Raw genomic sequence first — 22,685 nt, forward strand, 5'->3', positions numbered from 1 at the left:
TATATTTTATTTTAATTTATTTTTATGTTAATTACATTATAGAACTATATCGCTTGTAAAATATAGAAATGCTTTTTTACATTAAAAAAATTGTGAACAAAAAATTACATCTCATTGATTGGTAGAGAAAGAAAACATGGCGAGGGGGAAGGAGATGTCGGGAAATAAGTTGGGGGGGGGGGCGGCAATCTGAATCTTTGCCCCGGGTGCAGGAGAACCTAGCTACGCCTCTGCAGAGGGAGCTCCCTCCCTCTATCAAAACATTAGATGCCGCTGTAACTATTGATAGCGGCATCTAATGGGTAAATCTGCTGAAATCAGAGAGCGATTTGATTCTGGCAGTTGGGGCTGGAGCCAGGCTGTGTATAACAGCCGTGCTTCTGATGCTGATCTCGACGGATATATACGTCGCTATGCAAGAACTAGCACCTGCTTGTGACGGATATATCCATCTCTTATCGTTAAGGGGTTAAAAATGTTAATCTAAACTGACATCTTATTGTAAAAAAATATTGTTTTTTATTTTCACGGCCAAATTCTAATAAAATCTATGAAAGATATGTGGGGTTGAAGTGCTTACTACACCTCTAAATGAATTCCTTGGGGGAAGGGGTCATTTAAAAAAAAAATCTGAGTATTTCTTATGTTTTGGCACCTCAAGGCCTCTGCAAACCTGACATGGTGCCTAAAATATATTCTAATAAAAAGAAGGCCCCGAAATTCACAAATTGCTCCTTTTCATTTTTATTTTTCACTCCCCGCCTTCCATGAGCCATAACTTTTTTATTTTTTCATCAATGGAGTGGCGTGAGGTCTTATTTCTTTGCAGGAGTTATAGTTTTTATTGGCACTATTTAAAGTACCATATAATGTACTGGGAAACTGAATTTTTTTTTTATGTGGGGTGGAATTGGAAAAATCTGCAATTCCCTTTTTCTTGTGGGTTTTGTTTTTACGTCTTTCACTGCGTGGTAAAAACAACAAATTTACTTTATTTCGCTTTTCAATACGATTATGCTGACACCAAATTTATAGAGTTTTTTTTATGTTTTACTCGTTTTACACAGAAAAAAATATAAAAAAAAAAAAAACATAATTTGTGCTTCCAAATAGTGAAAGCCATAACTTTTTAATTTATTTTTTGTCGATTGAGCAGTGTGAGGGCTTATTTTTTGCAGCATGAGCTGTGGGTTTTATTGGTACCATTATTTGGTACATACGATTTTTCGATCACTTTTTGTATGGAGTTTTCGATTTTTTCTTTTTTTGACGGCGTTCACCGTCAAATAACGCTATATTTTAATAGTTCGGAATTTTACAGACACAGCATTACTAATTTTTATTTCTTTATTTTTTACTTTACTTCAGAAAAGAATGGGTAAGGTTTTTTTTAACATTTTTTTTATTTATTTTTAGTTTTTTTGCTACTGAAGACTTAATTTAACATTGTTTTACACTGTTTATTAGTCTCCCTAGGAGACTTGAAGCCATTTTCAGATTGCTGGTTGAATACACTGCAATACTAATGTGTTGCAGTATATTATCTTTTTTACAGGCATCTGTTAAGCCAAGCTAGAAGCAATGTTTAACAAAGGCAGACCTGGGGGCCTTCAATAGGCCCCCGGGCAGCAATGACAACCATCAGCACCACACGATCGCATCGTGGAAGGGCCGATGGGCTGTCGGAGTTGTTTGCCCCTTCTTTCTAATGGCTTAAATGGACAGTGTCATGATTTTTTTTATTATTATTAATTTATGTGTTTTTATTTAATAAAATATATTGACTTTATTTAATTTTTCACACATAATTTTTCACACATAAAGTTTTTTTTTATTGACACTTTTTTACTGCACTGGGGGCTGCCATGTTTTATTTCATCTTTGTATGTGTCTCTTAATGACACATACAGAGATGGAATACGGCAGCTACAATGCATAGGGCACAATGAACGGTAGCCATCCATTGCCTCTGCTATCCCGCTCTGTACTGCGCAGAAGCAGGTCAGAGCCACAGAGCAAAGAAGCTGGTTTGTAGGGAGATAGCAAGCGCCATTAGGAACACCAGCTGCACTGAAGGTAATGTGTGTGTGTCCCTGTCTGTCCCTCTCTCTCTCTCACAGAACCCCGGCTGGGGTCCCACCCAATCTTGCTGACAGTCTCCTCCATCATCACCACCCAATCTTGCTGATAGTCTCCTCCATCATCACCAGCCAATCTTGCTGACAGTCTCCTCCAGCGTCACCATACAATCTTGCTAACAGTCTCCTCCATCATCACCACCCAATCTTGCTGACAGTCTCCTCCAGCGTCAATATACAATCCTGCTGACAGTCTCCTCCAGCATCACCACCAAATACTGCTGACAGTCTCCTCCAGCGTCACCATACAGTCTTGCTCACAGTGATGCTGGAGTAGACTATAAGCAGGATTTTATAGTGACGCTGGAGGAGACTGTCAGCAGTATTGGGCGGTGATGCTGGAGGAGACTGTCAGCAGGATTGTATGGTGACGCTGGAGGAGACTGTCAGCAGTATTGGGCGGTGATGCTGGAGGAGACTGTCAGCAGGATTGTATGGTGACGCTGGAGGAGACTGTCAGCAGTATTGGGCGGTGATGCTGGAGGAGACTGTCAGCAGGATTGTATGGTGACGCTGGAGGAGACCGTCAGCAGGATTGGGCGGTGATGATGGACGAGACTGTCAGCAGGATTGTCTGGTGATTCTGGAGGAGACTGTCAGCAGTATTGGGTGGTGATCCTGGAGGAGACTGTCAGCAGGATTGAGGGATAAAGACATTTAGCAGGAGGGGCATGTAAAATGCGCAAAAAAAAAAGTGTCAAATACACGACGAGTGAACCTGTCAACCGAAAAGTCATTCACTTCACTTTCATCATTCTAAGGGTATGTTCACACAAAGTTTTTTCAGCCATTTTTCGGGCCGTAAAAGTCCCGAAAAACGGCTGAAAAATCGGAAGCAGAATGCCTCCAAACATCTGGCCATTGGTTTCAATGGGAAATACGCCGTGCTGTTCCGACGGGGCGATTTTTTACGTGGTCATTTTCCAAATAAACGGCACGTAAAAAGATGCCAGCCAAAAAGCAGTGCATGTCACTTCTTGGGACTTTTTGGAGACGTTTTTTCATTGACTCTATTGAAAAACAGCTCCAAAAAACGACCGCAAAAACCGCAGCCAAAAACTAGAGTTTGATTTAATAAATGGCTGAAAATCAGGAGCTGTTTTCCCTTTGTTTAGTAAGCGTTTGAACATACCCTTAGCCTTTTGGTGTGTCTTAAAGCTTCTGCGAGCTGCATTTCAACAATCACACCCAAAATGTAAGCCGGACATTGCTTAGCAATTTGAAGACACCTTTTCCTGGCTTGTAGGAGGGGGGGGGGTGAGATTCCCTTCCATATTTATGGCAGCTGTGAGTCAGGTTGCTTTGCCTTATTCACCTTGCTGTAACTCTGGGAAGTGTTCCCTCTGGTGGCCAACATAGGAAATCATGTCAAAATATAATTTAATTTTCTAATACTTTCCACCATGTGGAAGAAAAAAAAAAAGTAACTTACTAAAAAAAAAGGTTTAATTTGCGACACATTCCCTTTAAATGCTATTGACAGTTTTGCTTTTCCTGGTCGTTAGTGCAGGGTGTCATCTGTAGTACACAGCTGACACCCGCACCGGATGGAGCAATCTCAGTGCGTGATATCGCTCCATACTTCTCCCCCTGCACCATGGCGTATCGGCACATCATGGTGCGCTAAGGGGTTAAGGGGTGACATTTTTAAAATGGAGTAATTTATATGGGGACTCTAACATATAGAACCCTCAAAGATGCTTCAGAACTGAATTGGCCACAAAAAAAACACAAAAATGACTGCTAAACTTGTACATCTCCTGACGTCCTAAACAATAAATGTTTAAAATATTATGCCAGCAGAAAGTAGATGTATGGGAAATGGTAATTAGCAACTATTTTGTATCGGATAACTGTCTTACAAGCAGAGAAAATCTAATTTTTAAAAATGCTAATTTTTCCACATTTTATAAATCTTTGTGATTCACAAATAAATATTAAATGTTTTGACCAAAATTTACCACTCACATAAAGTACAATGTGTCAAAAGAAAATAGGGCAATAATTGCTAGGATAAGTAATAGAATTCCAAAGGTATGAACTCATAAAGTGACATAAATATGGCTCTGTCAGGAAGATGAATACTGGCTGCGACAGAAAGAGGTTAAGAGGAAATAACAACAGATTACACATATTTCTGAATATTTTGCTGTACGGCTTTCTTAATGTCTTTATTTCTCAGACTGTATATAATGGGATTGAACAGAGGAGTAAATATAGCGTACAGCAAGGATAGGATTTTATTCACATCCGATGATTGTTCACTTGTTGGAAGAACATAAACACTGAAGAGAGTCAAGAAATAGATAAAGACCACAATGAGGTGGGAGCTACAGGTGGAGAAGGCTTTCTGTCTACTGATATCAGATGGGATCCGTAAGATAGCACGGACAATGTTAACATAAGAGATAACAATAAGTGTGACGGGAATAATCAATAAAGGAATACTTTGTAGATACATTTGTAGTTTTATAGGAAATGTATCAGAACAGGAAATTTCCCGTAAGGGAAGAAGATCACAGAACAAATGGTCGATGATATTTGGTCCACAGAACTTTAGCCTTGATACTGTTAGGGTGTCACTAAATGCACAGGAAAAAACGACCAACCAGGATATGGCGGCCAATCTCACACAATGTCCGCTTGTCATGATAGAGGTGTAACGGAGGGGATTACAGATGGCCACATATCTGTCATAAGACATCACTGTGAGGAGAAGACATTCAAACATTTCAAAGGAGGCAAAAAATAAAAACTGAGTCATGCAGCCAATAAAAGTGATGGTCCCCCCATTATTCAGTTGAATGTGAAACAAGTTGGGGACAATAACAGCTGACAGAAAAATGTCATTGATGGACAGTTGTGAGATGAAGAAGTACATTGGAGTGTGGAGGTTCTTGCTGGTGGACACCAGAGTGATGATCAGGAGATTCCCACATACCGTGAGGCAAAATAACACAAAAAGCAGACAGAAGAGGAAAACTCTAAGTGGTGGGTCACCTTGAAAACCCAAGAGGAAAAATTCTACGATATCAGTCAAATTGTTCTCCTGCATGTAGAAAAAAGAGATTAGACATTCAAATAATATTAGGGCTCAAGAAACTAAAATGAATCACTCCTAATATAATATTATACAGGAACTGGAATCGGCAAATTTCATGTTCTCAGTTTCATAGCTGTATGATATTTAAGATTTCCCAACATATTGGATTCCTCTATTTTTATTTAAAGGGGTTGTATAAAATTAGAAAAACATTTCAAACAGCGCCTCTCGTGTCTATGGACTGTGTCTGCCATTGCATCTCAATAGTCACATGAATGGCGCTGTGCTGCAATACCAGATACAGCCCCTATACAAAAATAGCTCTGTTTTTCTAATCTCAAACAACCCTTTTAAAGATATTTTATGACTTGGTAATTTTTGGGGAAAAATAGACATTTGTGCTAAGATAAATCCAGCAATGACAACACATGTTGGTGTAGATAAGATTAATAAGTTTGATAGATTTAGGGGATTTTGTTATGATTTAAAAAAAAAAAAAAAATAATGAAGCATATTTCCTGTTGTATTTAAAACATTTTATTTAAATTGACCGGAAACTTCGCAGGAAATATAAAAGACTCAGTGTAGGATAAAATATTCCAATGGGGGAGGGGGGACTATACAATACTGAGTGAATTGAGAAATGCCGGTCAGCATGGGTGTAAGATTATGATTGGAAAGGGGACTGAAGTTACTCAATAAACAGATCACACAATGGCTGAAAGGAAAAGTTGAGGTTGGTGCATTGGATGATTTGTAATAAAAATCCCATGGGTCATTATAGAGGGGACCGACCATTATCTCTTATAATACAAGAAGATGATTCCAGACAGAAATGGATTTGCCCAAAACATAACTGGAATTAGCTAAATATTTTCCACTGTTTTGGGGGGGCACAAAAAAGTTTTTAACAAAATATGTAAAGTTTGAAGTATGAGTGTATACAGTCAAGGCACCGTAAAAGTGGGTGGCGGCTCACGAGTCGTTCTCGCGAACCAATGTACCGATATGACACAGTGAGGGGGCGACAACACTTGAGGGTGTCAGATGTATTGTACAGCTGACTCCAATGGACAGCCGATATCCCACTCTAACAGCCGGGTTCAAAAATAACTCTGACTGTTAAGTTAAGAAACCGGCAAATTAAAACCCTCACATGTCGTAACTATGGCACCTAAGGAATTTTAAAAATCCATCAGAGCCCCTAAGACATGATTGTGAGGTGAAACGACCTATAGAATAAAGATAGCACAGTATTTATACTGCAAGGCGGATGTTGCAAGCAAGACTAGCAAAAAAAACTACAGCAGATTCACATAAAATCCATTAAATAGATTCTATGCAAAGCAAAACAGTGCAAATAAAAACTAGAACTTATCCCTAAAAACAAGCCCTCCAATGGAAGGTGAAGATAAAAAAAACAAAACAAAAAATCTGGAAGCCAAAAAAAAACGCCCCAATCAAGGTGTGGAAAAGGAAATGAAAAATAAAGGCCTCTAGAACAGACACAAATGATGAAACAACTGCCCAATAAAACACATGAAATCAGATGGTGAATATTCACATGTAACATTCAGGTGCCACCATCGTGTGATGTACGAGACAATCATCATAAGGATCTGTATCTGCCTCCTCCACCTTCTTCTCACTTTAGATTCAACAATGACATTTTTTTATCTAACTTTTGCCAAAAATAATGGTCAACGACCGGCTGAATGTAAGTTTTATATTGAAATAAAAAAGAGTACAAATAAGTAAAATATGTTTTAAAAATTAATTTTTTCTTAAATATGATTGAGAATAATCTTATTCCTGGTGTCCTACCTCAAGTATTACTGCCGATACTTACATTAGATATTTCCATGTTCTTGTTTTTTCTTAGAATTACTCCCATACCTGATCTTAGAAGAGGAAAATTATTACCTGGAAGAGAAAATCTTCATCAGTTTGATCAGTTCCTGTAAGATGATGTGACAGAATCAGAGACATGAACATTTACTCACAGAATAAAACATATATATATATATATATATATATATATATATATATATACTCTGCTGTTACCTCTACGGAGATGTTGTTGTTTTTTTCTCCGATGTCTCCTGAGTTTCAGTCCAAAGAGAAAAATAAGAATAAGCTGATTAATAATTACTGGCTTATTCCTGAGTTGATTTATAAAGAAAAAAATATAAAATAAACTGAAAGAAAAGTTTTGTATTTTAGGCCTGTACTAGTAAAGTTTCATGAGATATATTGGCTTCCTGGACCGGAATCACAGGGCCGCTTTACCCATAATATAAACAGTTCAGCAGTGGCATCAATTTCAACTGTGTCCACATATTCAATGTCAATATTACTGTGGTCAGGGGGGCAATAAAAAAAGGAGCATTATTGTTGTAGGGAAGATACAAAGGTGGCACTATTACTGTGAGTGCACAAAGGGGCACTATTACTGCATAGAACACTAAGTGGAGAACTATTGCAGTTTAGGGCCTAAAGGGGGATAGTTACTGTGTGGGGCACCAAAAAGGGGGTTTTTTAGTATCTGGATAACTATCAATTTACCACTTTAGTGGTTTTTAAAGGCACTATGCTAGGTACAGTATTTAGGGACACTGTGTGATGCAGCAGATACAGTAATGGGGGTATGTAGCAGTAGTATGGGGGAGTTTAGGTTTAAGGTAATGAAAACATGGGGGGCTGTTTGGATGTGGATTTTTGAAATGACCGGTTTTTCGTGAAAATCCACCGATGATTATAAAATAAGTGCAGTTCGATTTCACTGTTTTTTCACACATCTATCTGAAAACAAATTTGACATGGTATAATCACATGAGAAAGATATTTAAAGCCCCTGGGCACATATAGCACCCAGAGTGCAAGTTTCCTGCGAGGGCTCAGAACACTGCTGTAAGTACCTCACCAGTAAGTACCTTTATGTGCTATTTTACTGTGAGCTCTATGTCAATCGCCTGAGATCCATGAGTGAACCTGGCAGTTAATAATAGAACTGCTGGTTTCAGTGCTTCAGTACTTTCACCCTGTAACCATCAAACATCAATAAAGTTTCTCTACCCCCTCACTGTAAAGCCATAGTGCTTACATAGCACCCAGAGTCAGAGTGCAATTTTGACATTTTGGGGAGGTCACCCCAAAATGTGAGTATGCCCCCCAAATTCCATGTGAAGGCTCAGAACACTGCTGTGAGTGTGCCACATCAGTAATGCATCAGTGTTTTTATTTTTAACCACACAGTGTGTGTAAAGTGCCATCTGGGCCATCAACGCATCTGTGGTGATCCACAAAACAGGATCTAGCATCTCTGGTGATGCAGAAAGATGAAGCCGGCGTCACTGTAGATGCGAAAAGATCAATCTGTCATCCACAAAGATGCCGTTAAAACCAAGCCAGGCCTTTACTTTTGCACCATCTAAAGTTGACTCAAAGAAACGGCAAAAAAAATACAGAAATTTACAAACGGGTGGAAGCTCCATCGGTTGGCCCGTTCTAACCAACCTCTCCTACGCTGGTTCGGCCTATGGGGCATGGGTGGAAGGGATCATCGCACCTTATGGCCTGGCATAAAATCTACCGGGGTTGACAACAATAAATTATTGAGCACAGAGATTTGTTTGCTCAACAATTTTACATTTGTTTTGGTGCCCTGATTTTTTTGGGGGTAGGTAAGAGTGTCAAAGGCTACGGGTATATAAAATGTTATGGCTTTTGGACGATTAGTTTCTCTGATATTGTTTCTTTATTAGATATTGTTTCTTTATTGTAAACAAACCTAAAATACAGCCGTCGTGACAAGGTTTTTCTGGGCGAACCGCACAATGCAGGTTCATGAGTTGTGGTAGACAACTGTATGTCAAGACGAGCAGTTAGTTAGCGGACCTTGACGTGCAGTTACGTCTGGAGCTTAAGCGTTAACCGCAGCAGCGGTGTAGCACCTGTGCAGGGTGTCTGCCCTGCTCTCTCTGTTTCTGATCAGCGACCCATCATCATTGATTGAGGAAAATAACCCCTTAGATGCGGCAACCGATTGTGATCATCGCATTTAAGGGGTTTGTAGCACATTGAGAAGCGTCACTCCACAGAACACGTCAGACAGAGAACCAGGGCTGGTTTTATAGAAAGTAGGGCTCTGGTCCACAAGCAAACTAGGGCCACCACTTGCCATTTTTAGAATTGTATCTAGTCATTTCAATCTGCATAATACCCGTATACTGCCCTGTAGCCCCAATACATCATTTCCATGTATAGCCCCATTGTTCTACCATATACAGGCTTGCCAACCTCCACTTCACAAATGTCTGGACAACTTAGCTAAAAATCACGGACAGACCAAAATTTTTACGGACACATTACAAAATCGAGAGTAAGGCCCCATGCACACGACCGCAGATTTTGTCCATAATTACGGACCCATTCATTTCTATGGCCGTAGAAACCTTCTGTAAAAAAATAGGACATGTCATATTTTTTTATTTTATTGGCCATGCCTCCCATACTTTATAATGGGAGCACGGTCCGCAAATGTGGATGACTGTCCGCGGCCGGCCGTGCCCGTAATGACAGATTGGAATTACGGGCATGGTCGTGTGCACGGGGCCTCAGTGATAATAGAGAGCATAACTAACACCTTTTATAAGTGATCACACGAGTGGGATAGTAAAAAGAAGAGTACGGGCACAACTGAAGTTGAATTAAAAAACGATTAAAGTAAGGCTTCATTCACACTAGCGTTTCTATACATTTACCTCTCTTCCATCAGAGGAAGAGAGGATCGATACATTAACGGAAAAGCAAAGGGTTCATTAGAATTACCATTGCTTTCAATGGTGATTCTGTTTTATCAGTTGCTTTCTGTTTGTCTCCGTTCGCTAGGTTTAAATTTTTTTTAAACGGAAACAAAAGTGCCATCTGCAGAACTTTTATTTCCGTTCAAAAGAACGGAAACCTAGCGAACGGAGACAAACGGAAAGCAACTGATACAAAAGGATTACCATTACATTCAATAGTAATTCTAATGGAACCATTGCTTTCCGTGTAACGTATCGATCCTCTCTTCCTCTAACGGAAGAGAGATAAATGTATATTAATTAGCGTGAACTTAGCCTAATACAATTAAGATATGAATAACATTTAAAAAACCCTGCTGGGCTTTGAACCGGCAACCTTTCACATATAAGGCAGACACGCTGACCACCACACTATAGAAGGTGCCCTCGCCAATGCCTGCGGAACAGTAGTAGTAACGACAGGCACTATCTCTGTCTATCCTGCCGGCAACGTCTGTCTGTCTGCTGCGTGTGGGCGATGACTAGTCAGAGACTCACAGTCAGACTGGCTGCCGCTGCTGCCGCATGCGGTGTGCACTGGGAGTGACTGGGAGACTCACCAGTCACAGCCGCGTTTGTAGCTTTCCCACGATAATTAAGCACAGGAAAGCTACAAACGTGGCTGTAACTAGTAAGTCGGACACTCAATCCACCCGGACCCCACTGCCTGGTCTCTGGACATGGGGTCAGGACCAGGTGACTCACATGGTACTGGTCCCGGCACCGACCCAATGACGGTCCGTGTGTCTGTGACTTAGGTCACCCTAGTCAGTTACAGCCATAGGCTACTCCTCCGCAGCCACTCTCCTCCTAATTGCCAGCTGCGGTTCTCTTCTTATTTGCTCTGCATCTGTGCATGTCAATTTTGGCGCATGCGCAGTGCAAATCATCGGAGGGAATAGAGGAAATCCCGGACAGTGTTTATTTGTATAGTATGGAGTGGCGGGAAGCAGGAGACGTCACAACGACCTCCCATGTACTGCATGTTTCCGATACCTTGAACTGACGCAAACTGTGAGCAGTCACGTCCCCCATCCCATGATGACTTTAATATGGGATTGTACATATGACAAAAAATTATGAATTGAGTTTATGAAGTTTCTCTCTGCTGTTCACTCCCCTGATTTATGCAGGTTTGGAATCCTAAGACTCGTGACATTTCTAGGAATTGTCTCCCGTCAGCTGTTACTCTAGGAAAAGGACAGGGAACATAAAGCGGGAATCCTGCAGACGAGGCCACGTCTTGCTGCCAGACAGATATAAACTTGTCAGGTGAATGACTCCTCTGCTAGTTCTACTTCTATGAGAGGTCTCGTTACATGCAGGAAAGAAAGACATGGGAGATAAAGCTGACCAAACACGCGAGACACTTGTCGGCCGAGCACTCGTTCAGCCGACCATTGGTTTCTCCACTGCTCCATACAAATGCAACTTGGCTCAGTCACGTGTATATGTGATGTCAATGAGCAGACAGCAATAAGCCCCTGGTAGACTCCTCTACAGGAATGAAGGGATCTAACATGCAAATCCTTCTTACCTCCATCATCTGCTGTCAGGGGAGTGTCGGGAGACCCCCGTGCAGTGCGCATTAGCCGGTCAATAGGTGCATTCAGCCCCTTCCCGCTCCAGGACGTACTATTACGTCATGGGAACTGCATCGTTTACGCTCCATGACATAATAGTACGTCATGGATGAAACACGGCTCCGTTCACGCGGGGCGTGTTCATGAGCTGTGATAGCTGTTGTTTCCGGGCAGCAGGCTATCACAGCTCAGTGTGCAGGGACCGATCGCGGTGGTCCCCGCATATTAACCCCTCAGAAGCCACGTTCAATAGCGATCGTGGCTTCTTAGGGGTTAAACCGCCATCGACGGCCCGCTACATGATAGCGGGCAACGATGGCTACTATGGCAACCGGACACCTAACAATGGTGTCCGGCTATGCCATCGACGGAAGCCTAGTGGGTCCTGACCCACTATGTTTGCTGTCAGTGAGTAGCTGACAGCTCTAATACACTGCACTACGCATGTAGTGCACTGTATTAGAATTGTGATCAGGGCCTCCTGCCCTCAAGTCCCCTAGTGGAACAAAGTTAAAAAGTTAAAAAAAAGATGTGTAAAATAAGAAAATAAAAGTTTTAAAAGTAAAAATCACCCTTTTTCCCTTATCAGTCCTTTATTATTAATAAAAATAAATAAACAAATAAACTATACATAATTGGTATTGCCGCGTCCGTAACGGCCTGAACTACAAAATTATTTGGTTATTTATTCCGCGGGGTGAACACCATAAAAGAAAATAATAATAAACCGTACCACAATCAAAATTTTTTGTCACTTCACCTCCTAAAAAATGGAATAAAAAGAGATCAAAAAGTCGCATGTACCTAAAAATGGTCCTGATCGAAACTACAGTTCGTTACGCAAAAAAGAAAGTCCACACACGTTTTTTTTGATGGAAAAATTAAAAAATTCTGGCTCTTAGAATAAGGCAACACAAAAAGTAAATGATTTTTTACAAAAAGTATTTTATTGTGCAAACGCAATAAGACATAAAAAAACTAAAAACATCTAGTATCGCCGTAATCATATTGCCCCGCAAAATAAAGTGAATATGTCATTTATAGCACATATGTCATTTATTTTAAGCCATGCCCCCTAACCTCGCCCAATATCTGGCATAAACACATTAAATCGTGGCAGGATCCTTCTGCAAATAACACGCGCACATTCTCACTGCGGATCTCTAGACTGTCTGGGTATCACAGATATTATGGATCAGGTTATGTCGTCTTTGTGTTACTTTTCCTATCTTGGGTATAACATTTGCTCATCACGGCGGCAGCAGCTGCAGGACAAACCTAAAGGCTGAGAACAATGAAAGTCAAGAGGGAGACCCTGTGGTGGATGACTTTCCAATTGACAGGTAGCAGAGTTACATGTTGGGGATTTACCTGTCAATGTAAAAATCATCCACCAGAGCCCCCCTGTAGATCGCTCCACATAGCCCCCCTGTACATAGCGCCAGACACAGCCCCCCTGTAGAAAGTACCACACACAGCCCCTTGTAGATAGCTCCAGATACAGCCCCCCTGTACATAGCACCAGATACCACCCCCCTGTACATAGTGCCACGCACAGCCCCCCTGTAGATTGCTCCACACACAGCCCCCCTGTACATAGCTCCACACACAGCCCCCCTGTAGATAGCTCCAGATACAGCCCCTGTAGATAGCTCAACAAACAGCCCCCTTGTAGATAGTTCCAGATACAGCCCCCCTGTAGATAGCTCCACACACAGCCCTCCTGTAGATAGCTCTAGATACAGCCTCCCTGTAAATAGCGCCAGATACAGCCCCCCTGTAGATAGCTCCAGATACAGCCCCCTGTACATAGCACCAGACACAGCCCCCTGTAGGTAGCATCACACACAGCCCCCCTGTAGATAGCTCCAGACACAGTCCCCCTGTATTTAGCTCAACACACAGCCCCTTATACTTTGTGCCGAGAGCGGTAGACGTAGCCGGCCCTACTGCTGCCACTCTCCGCTCTGCTTTCACTCACCATCAGAAGAAGGCAGGAGTCTTGCAGCGGCATTCTCACTGGGTCGATGCCAGTCCGGGAGTGGACCAGTCCAGTCACCTGACCGGTGAGGTCAGGTGACAGGTCAGGTGACTGGACCGGTCCACTCCCGAGCCAGCATCGATCCCAGTGAGAACACGCTGCAATACACCTGCCTTCTTCTGATTGCTGCTGCAGTCAGCAGCGATCAGCTGTTTTGATGCAGCGTCCAGCGGGACATTTTGAAGACGAGCCGGGACGGCAGGACAAAGGTGAGAAACCGGGACAGTCTCGTCAGAATCAGGATGGTTGGGAGGTATGGAAGTGGTATGCAGATATGGGGTACCAGAGGTAATTGAAAGTGATAGAGGTGCCTATTTTACCTCAGACATTCTTCAAGAGATTCTTCCAGCTCTTAACATTAGTCAGTCTTTTCATACGCCGTATAAACCACAAAGCAGTGGAAAAGTGGAAAGACTGAATGGAACCCTAAAGTTGGAAATACAAAAGACAATGGCAGAGACTAGGAAGCCATGGACTCAGTGTTTACCTATTGCTTTACACTCAGTATGAATGACCCCAAGAAAAAAGATGGGACTAAGTCCTTATGAAAGCTTGTTTGCTAGTGCTCCAAAAATAGGCTTGTATTTTCCTCAACAGCTTCAGTCCTTATATACAAATACGATGGAGTATGTAGGAACATTACATCAAAATTTGCAACAGATTCACAACTATGTTTTTAGTTCCATTCCAGATCCCTGCTCCTTACAAGGTGTGCACCGCTTGAAGCCTGGAGATTGGGTCACAATTCAAAAACATGTTAAAAAATCTCTGGAGCCACGCTTTGAAGGCCCTTATCAGGTCCAATTGATTACTTCAAGCACAGTAAAGCTGGCAGGACAGCAGACCTGGATACATGCTTCCCACTGCGAGAAATTTTCCAAGGCCTAAGAACATGCCTTTGGGGAACTATTTTTCAGTGTCTGTATTCCTAGTGTGTGTGATATGTACAATGCTAGGAAGATCCAGCAATGTCTATCGTAAATTGGAGAAGGAAGAGTAGGACAAGAAGTTCATTAAATTTTTATAGTATTGTAACACAAACATACAATTTGTCAGACTAATGAAGATGCACCCATTCTCCTATGTCTGCTAGATCCATGCCATATCCCCCCCCCCCTCGGTTTCGGAAGAGAAATGACTTAGATACCTTTATTGTGATATGAGCCCTTTGGAAATAGAATAATTAAAAAGTAAATTAATGGCATTGCCTATAGCAGGATGGGTGCAGTATCTTTGGTGGCAAGCAAATTTAACAACAAAAAAAGGGAATTGGCATGATTTTAAGAAGGGAGATGGAGTTTGGGGTCCTAGAGAGATGACAGCAATGGAAGTAGGGAGAGTGCCTATGCAAAACATAAAAAAATAAGATTTGCAAGTAAAAAACAAATCTGAAGATCAAATGGCAGGAAGGTAAATTTATTCCCTTTTGAGGAAAATTTATGATTCTAGTTGGTCTAAAACTGGTAAATTCCCACCTGGAAAGAAGGAATATTGTAATTCCATAGATGCTTTCATACAGTTGAAGAAGAAGCTGATGAAGCTGTTATAGAGGGTGATTAATGTCTATACAAGTAAAGGATACACTTGATATCAGGTATAATCCTACTGCCTATTATATATTGACAACCACTGGTGAGCCTGTCTCCTGGTGTCTATATTCTGATACTACTCCTTTAGTTTCTTTAGTTAATGCCTTGATCACCAAGAAAAAATTCCAACTGCCCAAAGAAATTGATATAGTATGAGGTAATAATGCCTATAGGTGGCTGCCTGAAGGAACAGGAGGAACTAGCAGCTAGAGTGGAGCCTGCCACTTGGAAACCTGTTCAGTTTCTATATCAGAATGTTCCCCAACACATGTTAGCTAAACGTAGCCTTAGAATAAAACATATAGAACACCTAGCACAGATAATTTATATGTAGTCCTATCGAATTAGGGGTGGAAATCTCAAACATGTTCTCTTGGATAGAGAGGAAGAGGAGGGATAACAACTGCAATAATTTAAGGTATCGGTGCCAGGCTTGAAAACAGGGTGAATGTGGCTGCAGGACTGATGAAAATAGGAGTTATACTAAATACACATATATATCTTCCATGAATGCAGGATTAATGTGGGTGTGGAACTGTTGAATATAGGAGCTGAACCAAATGACTAACTGGTAATGCACTAACACAACAGTATCTCATGTCACTAGCATCTGTATGTTAATAAACTACCAAAATAAATATCTGATACAGACTATTAGTGTAAAATGAGCAAGCACTGAATGACTGAAATGGTGCTTAACCCCTTAATGACCGGGCCATTTTGCACGTTAATGACCAAGGATTATTTTTTGTTTTTTCACGGTCGCATTCCAAGAGTCGTAACTTTTTTTTTATTCCGTCGACATAGCCGTATAAGGGCTTGTTTTTTGCGGGACGAGTTGTGTTTTGTAATTTTACCATTTTTAGATGCTTACAATATATTGATTAACTTTTATTAACTTTATTTTAGGAGAGAATTGAAAATAAGCAGCTATTCCAGCATTGATTTTCACGTTATAAATTGACGCCGTGTACTATGCAGCGTAAATAACATGTTTACTTTATTCTATGGGTTGGCACGATTACGGGGATACCAAATATGTAAAGGTTTTATATGTTTTCCTACGTTTGCACAATAAAAACCCTTTTAGAAAAAAATTACTTGTTTTTGCATCGCCGCGTTCCAAGAGCCGTAATTTTTTTATTTTTCAGTCGATGTGGCCGTATGTGGGCTTGATTTTTGCGGGCCAATGTGTAGTTTTCATTAATACTATTTTGGAGTACATAGGACTTATAGATTAACTTTTATTTTATTTTTTATGGGGGGAATGGGAGAAAAGAGAGAATTTTGCCGTTGTTTTTTGCGTTTTTTTTGGACGCCGTTCATCCGGCGGTTTAATTAATGTGTTCATTTTATTGGTCAAGTTGTTACGATCGCGGGGATACCATGTATGTGTATGTGTTATTTGTTTTGACACTTTTACTGAATAAAACCACTTTTTGGGCAAACAAAGTAGTTTTATTTGATTTTGACTGTAATTATTATTATTTTTTTCTACAAACTTTATTTAACTGATTGACATTTTTTTTTTTAAGTCCCATCAGGGGACTTCACTATGCGATGTGCCGATCGCATATATAATGCTTTGATATACTTAGTATACCAAAGCATTATTGCCTGTCAGTGTAAAACTGACAGGCAATCTGTTAGGTCATGCCTCCGGCATCGCCTAACAGGCAGATGCTGAAGGCAGACCTGGGGGTCTTTGTTAGACCCCCGGCTGTCATGGAAACCCGACGGCGACCCGCGATTTGTTTGCGGGGGCGCCGATCCGGTGACAGAGGGAGCTCCCTCCCTCTGTCAAACACATTAGATGCCGCTGTCACTATTGACAGCGGCATTTAATGGGTTAAACTGCCGGAATCGAAGCGCGCTTCGATTCCGGCAGTTGCAGCAGGAGCCAGGCTGTGTATAACAGCCGTGCTCCTGCCGCTGATCGCGTGGGTACAGTCTCAGTACCCGCGCCATCACAGGACGGATATATCCGTCCTCCTGCGCGAACTAGCAGCTGCTGAGGACGGATATATCCGTCCTTCGGCGTTAAGGAGTTAATAATCATTTTCTTTAAGCTCTCTCTACTTCTAAACACACCCACCACTGGGGTAATCGTGAATATGAGCATATCTCATGGACTAGGGACCTCATTCATTTATTTATATGTGAACTTTATTAAGTCACTTTTTTTGTTGATTTTAAAGTATACCCAATAAAAGTTTTTTATTAATATTAGTGGATACCCTATTCCAGTGATTCATGTTTTGCCATGGGGTCTATAGAACCAATTTTTGGTTGATAAGCAGTGATCATTTACGTAAGAGTTCACATAGTAACATGTGGATTTGAAGTTAATATGTGGGATGGGGGTGTTGGTTATCATTTTGCAAGCATTTACTGTGTATAAAGGTTAAGAACATGGAGGAGTATCAGGAAAGCAGAAGAACAAGTTTTGTCTCAAGAATTGGACTAAATGTGAAGAGTCGACTGTTGCCAAGAACATGTAATCTTACCAAATATATGCCAAAGCACTGTCTTATGTTATTTACTGTCCAATTAATGAAAACATAATGAGTATAAAATAAACAATAGGGGCTGGGTCTAACTCAGACTTCTACAGATAGCAGATAACGTCTGGTCTGTATTGGTCCGGATGTTTTGGTGTCGATCTACCTATGAGAGAACCGCACTATCAGTGTATTGTAAGTCTTATCTACCAGGACTTTTGCCAGGTGTTACCTTCTCTGTGTACAATCAGTAACAGGCTAATGTACTGGCATATAGATCTATGCCAGTACATTACAGTTACAAAATAAAAATCAAAATGATAAATCCCTTTATAGAATTTAAAAAAAAGTTCCATGAATGTACATTTTTTTTTATGATAAATAAATAAATAAAAAGTTAAAAAAAATACACAGAAACACACATATTTTATAATAAATAAACTTTTTAAAATATAAGTCCCAAAACATGAAATAATATAGACATATTTGGTATCGCCACGACCGTAACAACCCAAACAACAAATGTATATCATTATTTATGATGATCGGTGTATGGTGTAAAAAAAAAAAAATATTAAAACTGCTGCGCAACTGCTTTTTTTCGGCATTTTCGCCAAAACAAAAATTTATAGAAATTAAACGATAATGTATTTGTACCAAAAAAATGGTACCTACATAAAGTACAACTCGTCCTGCAAAAAACAAAGTCTCATACAACTACGTCGTACAAAAAACAAAATAGTTATGAGCATCGGGATGCAAAGAGGGAAATTTAAAAAAATTGCTCTGTCCTCAAGGCCAAAATTGGCCGTGTCCTTAAGGGGTTAAAGGATGATGTAGAGGCTCTTGTGTATAGCTTGTTTATACATGTTTTAGTTGATGTGCCATTTATGGGTTGTCTGTCATCTTGGTTCCTTCTTCCCCTCTGATATGGTTCCCCTAATGCAGACTACATTTCCCATGATGCTTTTGGCTTTGCAGGGGCAGAGTTTCATCACACTGTACTTGCTCTGCTCTGAATCCTATCTAAGTGCAGCAAGTGATAGATCAGCAACAGAGAACTTCTGTCCTCACACTGCAGTCTCAGTGTATCCTATGTGAGGCAGCTCCTCTGCATTCTGCTTGCAATAGGCTTCTCTGTGTCTGTTTTTACACAGGAGGCAGTGAGAAGCTGCATCTCGTAGAAATACATTGGACTCTCTGCACACAGCATTCTCAGATAGTATAGACAGTAAGTGCGAGTCAGAGGTGCTTTATAATATATATTTATTTAAACAAACATTGTTAGAAGTATGGGTTGTAATGAAGAGCTGAGGGACTTTAAATATGGTACTGTTGTAGGATCCAACCTTTGCCACAAGTCAGCTCAGAAAATGTTTGATCTGCTAGATTTGACAATGTCAAATTTAAGTGCTTTTATTGTGAAGTGGAACTTTCTGGAAGTGACATTAGTATAAGAACTGGGAGCCCAAAGCTTCATAAAATGGGTCTCCATGGTGCAGCAGCAGCACACAAGGCTAAAATCACATGTACAATGCCAAGTGTCGACTGGAGTGGTGTAAAGCACGCCGCCACTGGAGTTTGGAGCAGCATGTTCTCTTGAGTGATAAATCACATCTCACTATTTGGCAGACTGATGGAGAAATGAGGCTTTGGCGGGTGCACAGGGAACGCTACTTACTTGAATGCATAGTTTCTACTGTAACATTTGGTAGAGGAAGGGGTGATTCTATAGGGTTGTTTTTAGGGTTTAAAGAGGCTCTGTCAGCAGATTATAAATGCCCTATCTCCTACATAGTCTGATCGGCGCAGTAATGTAGATAACAACAGTGGTTTTTATTTTGAAAACCGATCATTTTTGAGCAAGTTATGAGCAATTTTAGATTTATGCTAATTTGTTTCTTAATGACCAACTGGGCGTATTTCTACTTTTGACCAACTGTGCGTTGTACAGAGGAGTGTATGATGCTGACCAATCAGTGACCAATCAACGTCACGCACTTCTCATTGTTCCAGCCCAGCTTCTTTCACTGCACAATTACAGTGTAACAATGGGCTGGAACAGTGATAAGTGTATGATGCTGATTGGTCACTGATTGGTCAGTGATTGGTCAGGGTCATACACTCCTCTGTACAACACCCAGTTTGTCAAAAGTAAAAACACGCCCAGTTGGTCATTAAGAAACAAATTTGCATAAATCTAAACTAGCTCATAACGTGCTAAAAAATGATTGTTTTTGAAAATGAAAACCTCTGTTGTTATCTACAGGGTGGGCCATTTATATGGATACACATAAATAAAATGGGAATGGTTGGTGATATTAACTTCCTGTTTGTGGCACATTAGTATATGGGAGGGGGGAAACTTTTCAAGCTGGGTGTTAACCATGGTGGCCATTTTGAAGTCGGACATTTTGTATCCAACTTTAGTTTTTTCAAAGGGAAGAGGGTCATGTGACACATCAAACTTATCGAGAATTTCACAAGAAAAACAATGATGTGCTTGGTTTTAACGTTAATTTATTCTTTCATGAGTTATTTACAAGTTATGGGTGACATTATGGGTGTCAGGTCCGAGCATTCCTAGATGAACAGTTTCCTGGAAAGTGGATTGGTCGTCATGGGCCAGTTGAATGGCCCCCTAGGTCTCCCGATCTGACCCTCTTAGACTTTTATCTTTGGGGTCATCTGAAGGCAATTATCTATACTGTGAAGATACGAGATGTGCAGCAACTGAAACTACGGATACTGGAAGCCTGTGCTAGCATTTCTTCTGCGGTGTTGCTATCAGTGTGTGAAGAGTGGGAGAAGAGGGTTGCATTGACAATCCAACACAATGGGCAGCACTTTGAACACATTTTATAAGTGGTCAGAAACTTGTAAATAACTCATGAAAGAATAAAGTAACGTTAAAACCAAGCACACCATTGTTTTTCTTGTGAAATTCTCGATAAGTTTGATGTGTCACATGACCCTCTTCCCATTGAAAAAACTAAAGTTGGATACAAAATGGCCGACTTCAAAATGACCGCCATGGTCAACACCCAGCTTGAAAAGTTTCCCCCCTCCCATATACTAATGTGCCACAAACAGGAAGTTAATATCACCAACCATTCCCATTTTATTTAGGTGTATCCATATAAATGGCCCACCCTGTACATTACAGCGCCAATCACATTATATAGGAGATAGGGCATTTATAATCTGGGGACAGAGCCTCTTTAACTCCTTACTTCCAGTGAAGGGTTATGTTTATACTCTAACATACAAAGACATTTTTCTCAATTGTAGCGTCCAACATTGTAGATGACTGTGGCCATGTGCACATAGCGAGCATAGCGTCCATAAAGAGATGGTGTGAGGAGTTTGAAGTGGAGGAATTTGTGTGGCTGCATGGAGCCCTGACCTTAACCTTGATTGTGAGCCAGAACTTATCGCTAAAATCCGGGTCTGACCTCACAAATGCTCTTTGTGCTGAATGGGCACAAGTTCTTACAGACACTCTCCAGAATCTTTTAGAAAGTCTTCCCAGAAAAGTGGATGCTGTTATAGCCGTCAAATAGATATTAACACCCTTGCTTTTCAAAAGGGAATTACAACAAGCTCATATAGGTGTGATGGTCAGGTGTCTACATACCTTTGGCCATATAGTGTATATAATATTAGGAAAAATTTACCAGATCACACGCTTCTGTAGGGTTACCTGTATGGCTTTCCTAATGTCTTTATTCCGTAGAGTGTATATAATGGGGTTTATGAAAGGAGTAATCACAGTGTAGAGCAGGGATAGGATTTTACTGATGGTGACTGTTTGTCCCTTTGTTGGGAAAATATAAACACTGAACAATGTCGAGTAAAATATGGAGATGACAATGAGGTGGGAGCTACAGGTGGAGAAGGCTTTCTGTCTACCAATACTGGATGGAATCCTTAATATTGCTAAAATTATGTAAGTATAAGAAAATACAATGATTGTGGTTGGAATGAAGATAACTGGAATGCTCTGTAAATAAACTTCCAGCTGAATAATGAAGGTATCAGAACAGGCAAGTTCTAATAAAGGAACAAGATCACAGAAGAAATGGTCAATGATATTTGGTCCACAGAAACGTAGCTTTGACGTTGTAATGATGTTTATTAAAATAATGGAAACCCCAAGAAACCAAGAGATGGCGACCAATATCACACAATGTCCACTTGTCATGATAGAGGTGTAACGGAGGGGGTTACAGATGGCCACATATCTGTCATAGGACATCACTGTGAGGAGAAGACATTCAAATGCTTCTGAGATACCGAAAAAATAAAACTGAATCAAACAGTTAATAAAAGTAATAGCCCCCCCATTATTCAGTATAATATGCAGCATGTTGGGGACAATGTCTGTGGTCAACAAGATGTCATTTATAGACAGTTGCGAGATGAAGAAGTACATTGGAGTGTGGAGGTTCTTGCTGATGGACACCAGGGTGATGATCAGGAGGTTCCCACATATTGTCCCACAGTAAACCACCAGGAGAAGACAGAAAAGTAAAAGTCTTAAATCTTGACTGACTTGAAAAGCTAAGAGAAAAAACTCAGTGACCACCGTCAGATTGTTCTCCTGTGTGTAGAACAGATAGTTATGATGTCATAAACCAAAAACTGAAACTATTTTATCATAACCTAGAAGAGCTGGAGTGCTCCGGACTGTGACATATATTATATTATATATGGACTGCTAAGAAATTTACACAACCTGTGACAGTCCTAACTATTATTCCGGAGCTACTGATTAAATTAATATTTACCATTTATGATTGATCACATATGTGCATCATTATTGTCACCTACATTCCCTACTTTGTTGTTTTTTTTTAACAGATGACATGACACAATTATAATATTGGTTTGTGTAATAAAATTCTAGAATTTACATTATATTACTCATCATTTATATTCGGAAT

General features: G+C 40.5%; 2 protein-coding genes across 2 annotated transcripts; both read right to left on the bottom strand.

Annotated features, from left to right (window-relative positions):
• Positions 1-4,263: 4,263 nt before the first annotated feature.
• On the bottom strand, positions 4,264-5,193 carry LOC142750634 (olfactory receptor 11L1-like). The gene has a single exon (XM_075859629.1). The coding sequence runs from the start codon at positions 5,191-5,193 to the stop codon at positions 4,264-4,266; it is 930 nt and encodes a 309-aa protein (XP_075715744.1).
• A 16,219-nt stretch (positions 5,194-21,412) lies between these two features.
• Positions 21,413-22,345, bottom strand: LOC142750635 (olfactory receptor 11L1-like; the record flags this gene model as incomplete). Its single annotated transcript, XM_075859630.1, has 1 exon — positions 21,413-22,345. A coding segment is annotated over one exon (933 nt), but the record flags the coding sequence as incomplete, so codon positions are not given.
• Positions 22,346-22,685: the final 340 nt, after the last annotated feature.

This window comes from Rhinoderma darwinii, chromosome 3 (assembly GCF_050947455.1).
Source record: "Rhinoderma darwinii isolate aRhiDar2 chromosome 3, aRhiDar2.hap1, whole genome shotgun sequence".
In the NCBI taxonomy this organism is placed as follows: Eukaryota; Metazoa; Chordata; class Amphibia; order Anura; family Rhinodermatidae; genus Rhinoderma; species Rhinoderma darwinii.